Below are 17,580 nucleotides of genomic sequence, written 5' to 3'. Positions count from 1 at the left end.
AGAATATATCAGATGCTTTATTTATATAAAATAAATACAAAATAGTATAAGTATAAAAATACTAAAATAATAGTAAAAAAATACTACACATAAAAATGTGCAAAAGAACTGCTTTGGAGAAAAAGAGTGGGCTGTTAAAGGATCTTGCTATCACTTGTGGGATATATGTGCAGTATTTTTATAAAATCATTACCAGTGTTGTCAATCTTCATTCAGACTGCCATAAGATATATCTAAAATGAGCAATTAGGATGAAACCAATGTCACTTCTGGCCAAAGCCCAGTTTGGCCCAGAGAAACTCATTGTGGCCTACATTTGAGCAAAAGGCTCAAGATCCACCCTTGCTTGGTCTCAGCGCATGTTTTCAATCAGACTTGGCAAAGAATGTTAGAGCTTGGCCAGGGCATGTGCTCAGTAATTAAAACAAGAATCTCTGCAGGCCCTCCATTATCCACAAGGACCAGCTCAATGGGACGTTTATTAAAAAAGCAATTTCCCTTCCCCTCCTAAAGAAATTCTCTTTCAGGTCCTTCTTATTAGGGAACAGTGGACACAATCAAGCCCCCTAATTCTCATAATAAGGTGGAAGTTACTGAGAATTATGATTAAAGAGTAAATCCATCCCCAACCCCCTCCTCTCTCCTCTCCTTTCTTTTTGTGGTCCATTAATTAAAGAGCACAATATTAAAGAGTTTGAATTAGTTCTACTTGGGTAGAACTAAGTGATGGTTTAATTAAGACCCGTCATGTTCTCAGGGAGAATATTATTAACCTTGAATTTCCAAATACAGTGCAGCAAGTTTATTAGAAGATTAATTCAAATAGACCAATGTTTTTTTTCCCTTTTTGACACAGTTATTAGTCCATGAGGGAGCTGGCTAGACATTTTCTTCCTGTGCATCTTACCAACAGACATCAACATGAGGTCATCCAATATGACAATAATTACATTAGTAATAGTAACTTATTGTGTAACAAAAAATGTGAATGCGGTGAAATGTCCTCTTTTTGCAATGACAAGAAATTGAATATAGTGAACTTCTAAATCCTAAAAACTGCTTGTGGAGCAGGTGCAGGGGTTGAAGTACAGTGTTAATAAAAGCAAACTTGATTTCAGTTAATTGTTTCTTTTTTAGTAAGGGTCCGAACAAACGTTCAAGACCATCAGAAACTACTCACTGTTTCGACTGGGGATTGTCAGTGATGTGCTGTTAAGAACTTCTTGACTTAGCTATTCAATTTTTTTTTTCAAATCTCTTCTTCCCTCTCAGGTGATCAAAGCCGGGGTGGAGACAACCTGCAAGTGCCATGGAGTGTCAGGCTCCTGCACAGTCCAAACATGCTGGAGGCAGCTCTCTCCCTTCCATGAGATTGGCAAGCAGCTGAAGCAGAGATACGAGACCTCACTCAAAGTGGGGAGCTCCACTAATGAGGCCACAGGGGAAGGAGACATCTCGCCTGCCAGGGCTCAGCCCTCCCCAGGCCACAGTGATCAGATCCCCAGGACCATGGACCTCATCCACATTGAGGACTCACCTAGCTTTTGCAGGATGAGCAAATACTCCCCGGGCACCTCGGGGAGAAAATGCTATAAGGACAAGAACTGTGACAGTATCTGCTGTGGTCGAGGTCACAATACCCAGAGCCGAGTGGTAACCAGGCCGTGTCAATGCCAGGTGCGCTGGTGCTGCTATGTGGAATGCAAGCAGTGCACACAGAGAGAAGAGGTATATACCTGTAAAGAATAGCAAAGAAGCTCACTCCCCTTCCCCATTCTGGACAGGACTGAGAATGGGCTAATCAGCTGTCTTAAATTGAGAAACTTCTCCTTACAGACACAAAAACCGGGGGTTAGAGGCATTACGCAACCAGCTGATATAGAACTATATAAGCACTTTGAGAAGTTTCCACAAGTTGTTATGAGATGTCCATCAATTTGGTCGCAGTCCTCAAGCGAGAGTGACCTTGTTGAGAGAATCTGTGACAGGGGAGGGAAAATGACACTCTCTCACTCCATCTCCCATATCCCTCAAGGGCAACGGGAACAAATGCAGTTGAATCCAGTCATGGGTCATGTTGGCCCTGAATAGAGGGATCATGGTTTGTATCTAGCATTTAGCATGGGAAAAGTGTCAAAAGACCAAACAATATCGTTGAACGGGAATGCTGGCTAATGCTTTGGTGGAAACTAACCCTGACTGGAATGTACAGGTGAGGGAAAAGAGGAATTTAACGAATTGAAGGTGCTCAAGATAACTTAAGAAAGAAACTGTGTGACGCAACAGGGTATATTAATAAATATACATTTTAGATTTACCACTTTTTAAATATAAGAAAAAACCACTAGCCACACAAACTACTGGAGTTTTTGTGCGGTCTTTGACAAGGCGTTTTGGAAAAGCAATTAATCTCATGCTCTCTCTTTCTCTCTTTGTGGAAATAATTTATGGAACTAAGGTGTAGTTTTGTTCAACTGTAATTAAGATCAGTGTTGACATTTTCTGTCATAAAAACACAACTTTGTGACTACTCCTTTATGTGCAAATTACACAGATTATAAAATTTATTTTCCTCTGACTTGTTTTAGTGCTTCTGAATGCCATTGTAGGAGGATACTAGTACACATATGTATTTAATTTTAATGCCAGTCAACTTTAAGGCTGTTCTTTAGCCTGAAACTCACCAATTCATATTCAGGGATTGACTGAAACCACTATGTTTGGACTCCGTGCTAAACTAAGCTATGGCAACACTGGGAAGGAATCAAACATTGAGGGACAAATGATCTAACTTCAATGGGTTTTAAGGTCTACAGCAGTGGCATCAATGGGTCCTGTATGATTTTACCTCATGATAAGGATCTTAAGTACATTGTTAATTACACCCCACTGGCTGTCAACTGAGTGCTGAATATTTTTCCAGCAATCTCAAGCAATTAGATAGCAACCATACCATGTTCTGACATCTCTCAGTTTGAGAGGAAAAGTGTCATTGGTATACAGATGTATACAATAGTCTTCCATTACACAACACAAGTGGGTTTAGGGACGGATGTTCAGTTTATAGCCTATGGGCTAGTATAAGGTATTTTCTGCCTTGTTTGAATGCTGAGGTTTTTGGCCTGGTTCTGTGGTATGCCAGTCTTTTTGTGTTAAAAAAGGACTGTAGTTTTCAGAAAAGCAAATTAAAGAGTGAAACAACTAGAGCACAGAATGTTCCTTCAGTCATGTGATTCAATTATCATCCTTTTTAAAGGCCATATCAAAACTGTAGCCCAAGATAGGTAAAAGAATGCTAGGATATATTATATATGAGGGTTCTGAAAGAGATTTTAAGAGATAAAACCAAATTAAACATTCAAACTATTTTTTTGTCCCAGAAATACCAGAGACCTGTCTTTATACTGTCATTTCAATGTGGCATTGAAATCAAATTACAAGTGAAAAGTTAAAGTATTTTTTAAATTGTAGTGAAAAATTTGTATTTTGTAGCATGCTTAGATTTTGGATTATAAGGAGTGTTTTTGCTCCTTATAATGACTACAACATATTTTCCCTTGATTTTCACATCTTTCTAAGCAATTACTATGTGGTCACAAGCAAAACATATGATGTCAGGGACAGGTGTTGCAGCTGCTTATTTGGTTGGTTTTTGAACTCTTTGCTGTTAACTAACAAAAGAGCTAGTTACTAGTGTTGGCAGAAAGTCAGAAATTCATAACACTTTGGTATAAAATTTCTAGCATGTCAAACACAAAGCATGTCATAGAATAGTGAGGAAAAGAGTTCTTAGAAAGAGCAGACAATGCTAAAACCAATGCAAAAACAAATTCAGCTGTAAGAAAAAAATCACCATCAAAAAGTCATCACAGTCATTGTGCTTTTAATACCACATTATTGTAGCAACATTTTTACTTGCCAGTCAGCCAGTTTATTTTTCCAGAGGGGAATTCCTGATTGTTTAAGGCCAGTTTTTCCATTTTTCCCATGGGCAATTTTTTTCCTTTTCATTCCAGTTTTAACAGGAGGCATTCAAATTAAGCAGACTTACGTACTGCAAGTTATGTAATGACTACAGAACACAAAATCTGTGTGTGAGTTGGAGTTTATGTATGTATTATGTGGGAGTAATCCTTCTATTTTTAGTAGTTTTAAATAGGTATTAACATGTGCTGTATCTGTCTTTGCTCTGGTCAGGCCTAAACTAATGCAGTACCAATGTGTATCAGTGATTCTGACAAGGAATGGTTTTTAAGCTGCCATTTTTTTTTAACTTACAAGTTGTCTTTGTGAAGCCCATTCATTGGAACAAAACCAGTGAGGCACCATTTCTTAATTTATCCTGTCCAAGGGCTTTCAGATGAACTTTGAAATGATCACAGTTATCCTTCCATTTCAGAAGGGACATGTTATCTAGTAAAACTAACCTCTTTAGTAAGGACTAAAACTCTCACTCTATAAATGTACTGATAATATAATTCAGAGGATATCCTGTCCCTAGATACTATTGTTTTGAGGAAAATGAAAACAAAAATATACAGTGTATAGTAGCTATTTCTTAAACAAACTCTAAGGTAGCCAAAAGCGGTCTCCTGCATACAATCTTGATATTGTCGTTCTGATAATTGTTTTCAGAAAAAGATGCATTTTTACTTATTTTAAAAGCTTTAGGAGACTGCAGTTCACCATATCTTCTTGGCAATTCTGACCAACAGAGAATCTGAGAAAGAACTATTTCTGAAAAAAACTTTATTTCACTGAAGGCTGTCTATACAGTCTCTGTTTTAGTGACATTTTAATATAGGCATAAAAGAGAAAGTTCTGCAGAAGTGTGGTAACCAAATTAATTTAAGTAGTTTTCAAAAAGATGCCATCTCTACATTGTAAATTCATGGAAATATTCTTAATTTATAATTCAGGTAATGGACATATAGGATAATCTAAATAAACAGAACCTAAAGAACCAAATAAGTGGAAATGCTATAAACTCTTTTGTAAAGGCTCCTCACTAATTTTATTCTCTTCTTAACCCCTCATTCTTTCAGATAATCTTTGCATGATTTTCATTTTTCATAAGGCTATTGTTAAAATCACACCTTCTCACAGCCCCATTCCAAGAGCTAGAAATTACAGTACAATCAGTACAATACACAGGATGCCTATCGTAATCCCACTTAGTACTTCAATGAAATGATAACATTTTGTTAATAAGCTTCATTCTTTTAAGACAGCTGACTGGGGCCTAAAGCTGTGATTCAGATGGTTAAATTAAGAGCGTCTGAGGGTAAGGTTTAGCCTTTGAAAAAAAACTAAAATGTGCCTCTGGTTATATTCAGGTTTGGAGCTAAATTAATATTTATTTTTTGAAAGCAGCCCAGTGTTTACTGTTACCCTAGTTCACACATTGTCTAAAGTGGAAATCCAGAGCATGCCAAAGGTTAGGAGAATTACTCAAAACAAAACATTAGAATATTTCCAAAGTAAATTGACAACATTATAACTTTTAACGGTAGCCTTTAAGCAGTGCAATTTAAACAAATGATCCTTTGTGGTTAATCTATTTTACTAAAAAATTAGCAAACCTAAAAGAGTTTGATATGATGTGAGACAAAGGAGATGACACTAATCCATTAGCCTGACTGTTCCTTGAAGTCTATTCCAACTAATTCACAAAAATCCCCCAAATATCTAGACATACAGTATATACTGAGCCAGAAGCTTTGACTCCAATTGATTTTTGAAGATTAAGTTTGAGAAGCAAATAGTAAATTCCTTTGTATTATTTCTTTAACACAATGAAAGCCCTGGACTGCATTAGAAGTCATTCATAGGTGACTTCAACCAGTGGTAACTTACTGTATGTGGTCCAACTAAAGTAAATCATCTAGGTTCACTGTTAGTTTTCCTGGGCTTAAGCTTTTTCTGTGTCACCTGCCAGTAAAAGAGTTTAAAGACCGCTCTTCTAAACTTTATGCATGTGCTTTGGTATGGGCATGTGAACATCCACATTGATGCCTTGTTTTAATTTAGGTCTAATTGCATACAACTCCAACTTTAGGCCCTGCACTCTGACCCCAAGACTGCCCTAGTTACACCCTATCTAGATACCAACATGAACACTGATTTGCCACAAACGCTAATCATCTACCTTTTTAAACAATCACATTTTAACATGTTTTAAATTATTTTCTAAGTATGAATGACAAAGGATGGCATATGCAATACCGCCCTACGCCTTTCAAAAACATTTTAATTGCATTTGATCCTACTTACTAGGCACTTTCAGAGGTTTCAATATACTTCCTACATAAATACATGAGAGAGTGGATGCTCAGCAATGCTAAGTAACATTTCAAACAGAGGCCTCCCCTCAAATCTTGCTCTGTACTGTCATCCACTGTCAAACGTCCGTACCAGAAAATTGACACACACTCTAAGTGAGCAAGAAGATTTACCTGCACATCCAAGCTTTTTTGTACGTAAAACCGAGTATATGACTATGTTAAAAAAAAAACAGTATATATTATTAGCATATGAAAACAACTGACAAAATATATAGATATATTATATATTAACTTTTTTGTTGTTTTAGGCAAGAGTGAGTGAACTACTGAGTGAGAGACCCTATATTGTAATATAGCCCCATTCACGCACTGAAGCCTGAAAGCTTTCTCTTTAAGTATTTAAAGAACTGTATTTATATATAATGTGGACATATTGCTTTTTGTGTGTATTGTAAATAGTTAAGGTTTATTCTCCTGTGGTATACAGACAAGAGTGAGGCACATGCTTTAAACTCACAGGCAACTTTAGGAGGATGTTGGGAAGATGGTGGAGAACAGGGTGGGTGAGGGGTATTTTGGTGCAACATTTATTTTTTAAGCTCCTGTCTGCTTCCAGTCACAAATAACAGCAACATCATAGATTGTTAAAATATCTAAAAAGGTATATATCAAAACGTAAGACAAAAGAAACAGATAGCACACAGAGTTTATCTAATTATCATGACTGGTTAAGTGCAATGGAAAACATACGCAAACAATATTTTATACCATTTCCAAAAAGTGGCCTAGTGAAATGTGAGGGAGATGTGGTGGAATACCAGCACATTCATGGGTAAATGTTTGGACACATTTTTGCAAAACACTAGAAAATTAGAATGTTTTTTGATCACTGTTTATATGTAGCAACAATGTCATATTGAATTGTCACATCATGTTTGTGAAAAAGAATGAAATTTGAAAAACTGTGTTCTGTAAAGGGTTTGAAAACTTTCTTTCATATTTGTCAATCGAAAAGAACATATATATAAAAAAACTTCACTTTTGTGTGATCATGTCCTGGACTGGGAGTACCAGTGTATAATGTATAATACTTAATTAGCATGGCAGGGAATGAACTGTAATACTAATAAACAACATTAGGCACTGGTAGTGCCTGTACCAGCCTTAAAAAAAATTACTGCACAACAAGTGCACTAAAGTTGCATTACAGGGAACAATGTTCTAGGTGAAAGGGATTTTGATTTGCTATGCCTGTAATTCGAATAAGAGAATTGTCAAAAAGGTAGTGTTTGGATACAAAACCCAGCCAATTAATATATAACTCAATCACTCACTTTCATAATGAACAGTGCATTGAATGATATTTTAAAACCATAATGGCTGGGTGCAGACCTTCAACAGAAATGCCTGCACCACAACTCACAGATCCACAAAGCATGTACATTGTTGCTCGGCACAGTTTACAGGTTTTGCTGAGCCTCAAGTTGTGGTTTTACAGAGTCCTCGCAGCAGTACTTTTTTGAGTGTTAGAAAAACTACTTCAATAACTTAAGTCCTCCAATAAACAGTTTGGTGACGTTTCAAGTGAATTAAACAAGCTAAACAAACACAAAACTAAGCACAACCATTTTCATTGAACTGATGTGAAGAGTTTGGGCAACAAACGATGTCTTCCTTATTATGTTTGTTGTATCCATTTTCTGTAATTCTATTGCAGGGCATTCATCTGAAAATATGGTAATTTCAACAGTTAGACAAAAAAGTCTCTTGTTCTGAAAAAATGATGACCATACATCCTGTGATTTTGCTGTTTTATAAATTCAGTCCGATTGTTATTATTTTAATCCAAAGCATTGTATTTTTAGTCAGTCATCTCTGAGTGCATCTGTCACATTTTTTTTATCATAATTTGGAAGACAGAATTTGGTTGAAAGTCAAGCTTGTATAGGCTGAAGATTTTGTAACTAGTTGTTTGAAAATATCTGAAATGTGCTTTTTTGTACAAAAAAATAAAATGAGAAAGTTAAATTATTTTTGAAAATAATGAGCATGAGTTTAATGTATATACTGTAAAGTCAAAACTTTTGTTGTGTCCATATTTTTTTATGAAGGCCTTCTGTGGGCTTAAGAGGTACAGTTCCTCTGAGGTTGAGACTTTGAGACAGTATAGGCTTTTGATATAAAATAACTGTTGCACCTCCTTTTTAAAACTTGTTTTCCAGAAGAATATAGTTTTCAGCACAAAACAAATCCTTTCACCTAAAATATTTCATTTATTATTTATGGCAACATTAAAACTTTATTGTTACACATTAATTCATATTGTGTCATATAAAATTATGTTCTGGACTATAAAATATTGTCTGTTACTCAAAAGAAAAAAGAATGTGAAATGCAACACACTTCTTCCCATTTATTATGTGTTGCGAGATTTGTTTTTTGTTTATGTAAGAAAATATGTTCATAACAGTAATACTGGATATATACATATATTCATATATACAATCCAGTAAAACTAATATTAGAATGTAATTAATTCAGTTTTGTAGGCACCATAAAATACCACAGAGCACTGTCATGTTTAATTTTATTTTACAATCTTTAAGTAACCAATAATTAGTTACAGATCTATGTACATGTACTCTTGATTGTAAAAGTTGAAACTGTTTGCCTGTCAATCAAAATATTTAGTCTTGGGATTTGTTTTGTGCTGCCTTTAAAAAATATTATTGTCCTTTTTGGGGATAAAATACTAACAAAGGTTTATCCTTTTCCTCTTTTTTCAGTGTCTTATGGGAACCTAAATTATTTTCCTCTACCTCATGTGTATAGCTTGTAGGTATATAAACTGATTCTGAATGACTGGTAAGAATGTATTTAAGTTATTTAACATCTTTGTATAACAAAGGCAAGAAAATCTGGAAATAATAAATGAATTTTTAAATTATTTTTAAGTGTCATTATTAATTTTTTAGCTTTAAGTTTTTCAATCATTAATCAGTAACCATTAACTGGTGAGTTAAATCCTGGAGCTAAAAGGGATGTTATTCTAAAAACCCACAGTCATACTAATGCAGTTAATCACATTTTAGCCTACATGGTGAGCAAATAAATTAAATCTCTTACAAGTCCTGAATTAGTGTTACTGAATGTGACCCTCAATCAGTTAGACAGAGGAAACACAGTGTGGATGTTGGGTAGGAAAGAGGCACTATTCCTAGTTCATACAACACTTGTTAAATAGATAGTGACTAGCCCTTCCTGCCGTCAAAAAAAATAAGCCTGTGAAAAGGTTATTTCCCATTCATCACAAGATTTTCCTTTAGGTCCAAATAACCTGTTATTATTCTTGAAAGAACAGACTAGTCAGCTATGAGGTGTGTCTGGAGCATGCATTTATCTACTTTCTCTTGTTGCTTTTCTCTAAAATGTAAACCATTTTTCATTCTGAACAATATTTTTGTAGGGAAACAAACAAGGAGTTCAATCATTGGATCTCTACAGAAAGCAAAGTTTGCTGCATTAATTGTATTACGCACTTTAAAATAATGTATTCTATGTCTACAACAATTACAGAGTGGGTTCCAATTTACAGGAACATATTCCTTAACAGGATTTTGACATAATAAGCTCTTAAAATACCTTACAGATATCTAATTGATAGCTAATTTAGTTTCAAAATCAACGAGGTGGTTGTTAAAAAATAAACTGCATTGTAACTGAGGATCTTCTAATTAACAACACTGGATCTAGATGAACATTCATGGTAGATTTACTCAATAACAAGAGTTAATTTAAATCTTCTTTCCTTGCTGTGTTGATGCTTGCCTTACAAAAATTGCAGTGCTAATTGTTTCCCTTAAAGTAAAAACTTTGCTTCTAGTGATGAAAGGTCTTCTGTGTTCTTAGAATGCTGTAGACATGACAATGTATTTTGCTAAAACACATAAGAGGAACCCTAAATCGGACAGTAAAAATAAAATGTGATTTATGGCACATCTGTTTCAATGCCTGAAACATTGTGGCATAAGCCCATTATATCCTCTACACGTGTAGCAGAATTACTGGAATTAAAGCAGAAGCCCTTAGTGTTAGCTGTGCCTCTCTTGGGTCTTACTCCCCATGCCCTGAGGAATCAAGTCACTTGAATATTCCCAGCACGGCTAACCCCTCCCTATTTCCTGCCTTGTGCCAGGTTCTAATGTGAGCCGTAACTTTGCGGTGCACTGTAATCCTGCAACGTTTTGACAGCTGTTCCCACAGAGGAAGTGGGTGCAACTGGAGCACAGACTGTATAAAATCTTGTATTTTTTTCCCCTTTATACTGTGCAATAGAGTAAGGCAGATGAACAAACTGAAAGCATGAGATAATTTGTACACCGAGATTTAGAAATGCTGAAAACAGCACAAAAACAGCATAAGAATTCTGCAATGTGAACCACCTAAAAAAGGATGCGATTGCTTATTTTTTTTTGCCAGGGTGTTATTTTAAAAACCTGTCGACTGCAAATTTGGAAGTTTTTGAGAAAGGGAATGCAACAATTGAGCTCATGAATACTTCTACAGACACTAATGCTCTGATAAAATTCAGAATTCAACTGACAGTTTCCTCACAGTTTATTACAGATAAAACTCTTCTTCCAGTGCAAGAATAAAGCTTTATGTACTCTTTCACCATCCATTCATTTTCCTAATTGTTTTATTCGATATACTGTAGGGTGGTAGAGGAGCCAGAGCCTATCCCAGCATGCAATGGGCGCATGGCAGTATACTCCCTTGACGGGGAGACAGTCCATCACAGAGCACACACAGACACAAACACACTCACACACGCACCAGGGACAAATTTCTCAGAAGCCAGTTAACCTACCAGTAGGTCTTTAGATGGTGGAAGGAAACTGGAGGAAAGCCATATAAACTGCATGAAGATAGCATCCCACAAATTGAATACTGTTAACCACTGCACCACCTTGCTTCTCCACTTTTACTGTACCACTCACACATTATATATCCTTCAAGAGGAAAAAGACAGAAGCCTGAATAAGTGAACAAACTTCTTCCTGCATTGGATGGAACTGGCCAATGATTCAGCATCAGCATAGTGACATCAAGTTCTGGACTTTGAAACCAATAAATACATTTATAAATGTACTAAATAAAAAAAAAAACAAAGCCTGTCAATTGTCAACCAACTCAGAGATCTTTGCAGGTAACTGTATCCAGGACTCAAGTGACTCCTACTCTGTGAGTCTTTCCCAAGCACCAGAAAATGGATAGGGGGAGGGACTCCATGGTGGCTTAACCAGAGAACTCTTCTGTGGTATAAGCTGAGCACAATAGCCCAGACATACAGTATGCTGGTATGCTGGGTCAATTCAATTTCCCTGAGTTAATAGGTCAATATTGTTGAGCAATGTAGGGGTGGTGGATGTGTTTGAATCAACCAGAGTCCATTCTTAAGTTCCCCAACAACAAAAACCTTGCAGGGTCTTGGGCACATGGGCATCAGTAAGTTGTGCAAAAGGCTTTGCAAAGCTTAAACTGTGAAAAAGCTTCAACTGTAAAAAAGGCAGATGGTTTGGCAGTATCCTTCTTAAATGTACATTTTCCTCAGATTTCAGAAGAAAAAAACAATATTACCCAGTAAATAAAATGCAATATCTATGGCCATAAAATGGTACCACCTACTACTCTGAGAGTTAATTGTTTATAGCAAAACAAAGAAGAAAAATGCACATTATGAAGTATTATAAGTGTCACGATCATAAACCCCTCCTCTTAAGGATGCTCCAGCCCTTCCTCGATGACCTGATCTCCTGGACCTGCCTCCGGTTCCTGACCCCATCCTATAAGAGCCAGATGTTCCTGCCAATCTGGACTCAGCTTTGGAAGATGGACGCCTAGAAGCCCACCTACCAGCGAGTTCTAGAGGGGCTCCATGGCATAGGCTTCACAACGGTGTCCTGACCATTTGGGTCCGGGGCTGGGAGCTCCTGGCCCCATTACCCCCTTTTATTCCCCCTATCCTTCGCTGAATCCCGCTCCGGCTTTTAACTCCATTTGTCTTTGTCAAAGATGGACCACCTGGCTCTGGACATTTGCCTCCCCACGGATTTCCCTACGAACACCCTTCGGACTTGTTTCCCTGGACCACGTCCCCCCGAACACCTTCGTCACGCCCCCCTGTTCGTCTACCAGCCCAGTTCCTCGTCTCCTCCTCATGTCTGTTCACTCCCTTCTGGATTGCGCTGTCTGTATAGGGTCCTGAAAGACACTTCGTGACAATAAGGTTATGGGTAATATTGTTTTAATTAATGCTTGGCCTTGATGCTTGGTCTGTTTGGCCTTACAAACTAATTTAGATGATCAATTGATCTTGTTGGAAGAAGTGTGGAACAGTCGAATGGCCCTTGTGTGTACTGTATTAACAGTTTGCTGAATGCAACTGTAACTAGAAAACATTCGATTTCATTTAGCCAGTATTTTTGTGAGGCACTTTAAACTAAAGAATAAAAAGGTCCCCACACCCTATAAACAGTCATGCTTTACCTTGTTTGAAACAGACGATTATCAAATGCAGTATAATGTATGCACACACTACAGTATATGAAATCTACATTCTGCACCTTTGGCATTCTTGATTATGTCACATATGTTTTCCACACATTGTCCTGTACAAGATATTAAATTGAACTGACATATAACTATACAAGTTTAAGCTGTGTTAAGGCTAACAATGCCTTTTAAAATTCAAACACAATATTTACTGTGTTTTATGGGTATTGGTCTTTCCTTTATTAAAAAAAAAATATCTGTCTTCCTTGATTCTTTAGGGCAGTGATAATATGTAGTAAATTGTGCATTTGAGTGGTTTCAATACAGAACACTAATGCTTTGTTCTTCGTATCAATGTGCAAATTGAGAGCAATTCATTTCTAATCCTTTAGAATTAGTTAAATGATACATGACACAAATATTGTGTCATTCACTGGCTATCCCTTGCGGTTGGGAATATTTGATTTCTTTGAATCTGAAGGTCTGATTAAACTAATATGAAACCTGTACACCATCAGACAGGTTGAGCTGGTGATGTCTCAGAAAATATCTAAGGCTGAGCAGGTGTTGTCTCAGAGAATATCTCTTCAGGTATAGTACATGTGTTGCATATACCAAGTTAAGCCGTCTTTCTTTTTATTTCTTGTTTTCTTTCTTAAACTCTCTTTCTAAAACCTTTGGTTCTCAGTGTGCTCATCTCCTTTATAGATATTCTTCCACCATATAGTTTTGTCCAGGACCATAATCTTCCAGGAGTTTGTATTGATAGATTTTGTACTGATTGAAAACAATGTTTCATGTTTGCTTTTACCATACTTGGAATGTATTTCTGTCTCAACCGATGAAACAGTCACTTCCATTACAAACCACAGCTAGATGCTTCCATGTACAGTATCACTATTGTGCTGCTATTGCCATTAGTTTATCTTAAAAGGATTTGGAGAATGTACTTTGGATGTGGAGAAATTGCTGCACACCATCTTCCACATAATTCTTAACAGAATGCAACCTTGATGACCAATGGTTTAGAGACCAATATAATTTCAGGTCTCATTACACTGTAGCCTTCATCGTGAATAGCCTTTGTAATATTACTGGTGGTACATTTTACCAAACCTGTATTGGATAAAGACGTTAGACAATGTATGGATAGATATGTTCTTTCACTGTTTCTGCTTTTTAGGACTTGATTGATGAGCCCCATTTGCTGACTACAAACTAGCAGGTGGTAAATGAAATACATCATCCTGTAAAGGTTGACCTTACAATACTTACAGATTACAGATTCTATGGGAAGTACAAGGGCTGGACTTTGAAACGTACAGTACGAAAACACCAACCAGTGTTAAGAGATGGTAAAAACAAATAGAGGGAGGAGGGTAGAGTTTAAGCTGTCAGGACAAGATGAATGGACAAAAGAGGGAATAAGAACAGATGTGGGGTTAAGAAATGGGAGGGATAGCCAGTATGAAAAAGAGAACAGCTGTAAAGAACAAAGGACCTAAATTCAGACACGAGCAGAGATATTCTAGATTGAATAGTATACAGAAGAGGAGCAGATTCTAGGCAGAAAGTATACTGAAGAAGACAGAAAAATAGAGGGTAGATTACTGATTCAAGAAGCTAAATAGGAAACAGGTAAAGCACTGAAGACAAGCGACAAGACTTTTTTCAGCCAGAACTAGAGTTCATTTTAAACCATACAAAATCCGAAGCACTTACACCATTGTCTAATATCTTAGACTTTTTTGCATCTTTCTTCTGTTTTCACTCAATGTTCCTTCTGCATTCACCCATTCTTCCATCATCAGAAATCTGCTCATTTCTGGTTAGGGTTTCAAAGTATAAATGCAACAAGGTGGGTCTTCACCCTGGACAGCATGCACAAAAAGAAGCAATTAAGCGGCACCAATCATCCTAGCCAGCATATCTTTGGAATGTGGAGGGAAACTGGAGCACCTGGTGAAAATCCCGCACAAACAAGGAAAAATCGCACATACTCAACAGAGAAGAATCAAGCCCTGGACCAAAGAGCTGAGCTAGAGACTTCCACATCACGATTCTACGATTGTTTTGTGCTGAAACTAGCTATAGTACTTTGATAAAATATACATGAATAGTTAACCTTGATAGATTTGCATTTTGTGTGTAGAGAGGAACAAGAAGGCTCCACGGACTAAACATTGTGTTTTCTTTCTTCTTTTTTTCAGCATGGAATAAACCTATGACTTGTTCCTTTGCAACTAATGCTAGTAGTGCACAACAGTGAAATAGATGGCAATGAGTCAAGTAGATTTGATTAATTGGGGTTGATTAGATCCTGCCTTGAATGGTTGAGGCCACGTTTTTCAAGAAACATATCTGTATTGAAGACTGCTATATAAAAGGTTTCAATTATTCTCAGCCAAAATGTAGAAATAACAATTGAACTTAATTCTCAATTGAACAATTGAAAAGAATAATAGTAGTGGATTTGATTACATTTTTTAGACTAATAACTGCAATAAGTGCAATTAACTTATATTCTAGAACTTGTGGTTCTTAACCTGGGGTGCATGAACCCCCTGAGCTTCTGAGATGCTCTTTCTGGGGATACAAGACACGCCAGATTTTTTTAGAAGCTAAATAATCAAAAACAACTTTTTTAATAAGGAGTGCGAGAACATATTTTGAGAACAAATGGGGAGCAGTCTGCAGTGAAGGTTAAGATGCAGTGCTCTAGAGACTGATATATCTAAGATGTCTAAGACCGTTGGACAGCAGTGGATATCACACATACAGTAAATAAGATTTTACTCATGACTCAACACATCTGGTGTGATCCTTGTAAATATTTTGGAAGGATTTTAAAACTAATATTATGTAATTTCTTATTTTATTACTTGTGTAGGGCAAAAGAAACATTTAACTGTACCAACATACAGGATTAAATAAGTGAACAAGCAATTTATTTCTACATCAATTGACAGGGGTTTAATAACAGTTAGTAATTCTTTCCCTAAGTAAAGGGACAGAGCCAAACTTGGAAATGATCCTACTAATTTATATGCATTCATTTTGTCCAAAACATCATCTGAGGTCATGTGTTATCATTCACTGGAAAAATAAAGAGGGGAGAGAACCTCTTTTTGGGTCTCTCAGCCTATAACATGTAAGAAAACAGGTTATGTGCTTGGAAACAACTGCTGCTGGAAAATATTGCTCAGCAGATGTTTTCCTGAGTATCTGGACTATTCTTGATCTATATGATCATTTACATTATTGATAGAAAGTACCATCAAATAAAACCTGTAATATAATATAGAAGTAATAATAATCTAGTTAATTTGTTTATTAAATATGGAAAATCACAAAAGAGGCTGTGCACTGTAGACATTATGCCTTACACAGTGATTGTGGGGATTTCCATTCCCCAGGTGCAAGCTAACCTGTTGTCCTAAATACCTTTCATAACAGATTCTTTACATAATGTCCACAATCAGTAAATAACTTGCTTTATTTAATATTGAGCTACACCTGCTTCATTACATAGGTCCTTAGTGTCAATTGCTGTCAGGAACAGTTCTTTCCAGGCCCTATGCGGACGACACTATCCGGAAGGTGAAGAAACAATAGGGAAAAATGTCATGCAGGAGTGGGTCAGGAGACAGGGGGGCGTGTCCGAAGTGAGCAGGTGTCCAGGGGAAGTGAGTCCGGGGCGAACAATCCAAGCATAAATCCGAAAGGGAAATCCAATACAGGAGGCAGAATCCAAGACCAGGGGATCCATCCAAAGTAATTAAAAACCAGAACCGGGTCGGGATCGGCAGGGCAGGGAATCTAAAACCATAATGGAGCCAGATGCGGCAGGACCCCGGGCTCTCATGAAATGGGATTCAATGAGAAGCCTCAGGCAAACGCCTGCATCTGGGTTTAAAGGTGGAACTAAAGAGGGGCTGGAATAAGAAACAGGTGTGGGGAATGGGACAGAACGAGGAAGGGCTGGAGCGCCCTTTAGAGGAGGAGTAACGATCGTGACAATTACCACATCTGTTTCTACTATCCCTGTGAAGTATTCATACTTATACTCATGACCACAGTGGCCGATGTCAACAAAGTATTTTTGGAGAAAACTACAGAAATGTTTCAAAGCATACAGATTCACACTTTATTGGGACCCGTGCATTTAAAAATAAAGTGGTAAGCTTTGTATTTGTTTTTCTTCTGTATTCTAAAACATCTGTAAACAAGTTTGCCTTCAAAATGTGTCCGCAGGCATGGCTACTGTCCTTTTCTGAGAGAATCTTTGAATTGTTGTTTGACTAGTAGGACACTATCATGATTTGATTTCTCTAATCTTAACAGCTCTCTAAGTAATTGGGGGTAATCCCATCACTACTATAGAAAAAAAAATAATTGCAACTAACAGTGGTTGTTCAAATGGAGTAAAATACATGAACACCCAGAATGCTGTAACTGACATACAGTAGGTCAAAGCAATGCATAACACATCTGGAAGGGTAGTTTACATACTGTACCTATTTTGAATGCATTTTAGTAACTCAGCTCTTACATTAAGAGAGATAACCTATAACTTTCCTTTCTGTTTTCTGGACTTAAACCAGCGTTCCAGTGTAATGGTGGCACCAGACAGTTTATAATTTCCATACATCCTTTTTTTGCAGATTCCTTGAGGAAATGTTTGCAGGGCAAGAGACAGGAAAGCTAATGAAACATACACAAGCCCAGCACTATGCAAACA

At 36.9% G+C, this 17,580-nt stretch overlaps 1 protein-coding gene across 2 annotated transcripts in view; it reads left to right on the top strand.

The window, feature by feature from the left end:
• wnt9a (wingless-type MMTV integration site family, member 9A) overlaps positions 1-9,231 on the top strand; it is a 54,361-nt gene extending 45,130 nt beyond the window's left edge. For both annotated transcript variants that reach the window (XM_088643086.1, XM_088643087.1), the window contains one exon: positions 1,273-9,231. In XM_088643086.1, the coding sequence (XP_088499212.1) occupies positions 1,273-1,749 (477 nt within the window). In that variant the 3' untranslated portion in view covers positions 1,750-9,231. The remainder of the gene's footprint in view (positions 1-1,272) is intronic.
• The last annotated feature ends 8,349 nt before the right edge of the window (positions 9,232-17,580 follow it).

This window comes from Lepisosteus platostomus, chromosome 8 (assembly GCF_059453375.1).
Source record: "Lepisosteus platostomus isolate fLepPlt1 chromosome 8, fLepPlt1.hap1, whole genome shotgun sequence".
Taxonomy (NCBI): Eukaryota; Metazoa; Chordata; class Actinopteri; order Semionotiformes; family Lepisosteidae; genus Lepisosteus; species Lepisosteus platostomus.
Note: the sequence above shows the minus strand (reverse complement) of the source record. Positions and strands in the feature narration are given on the sequence as shown.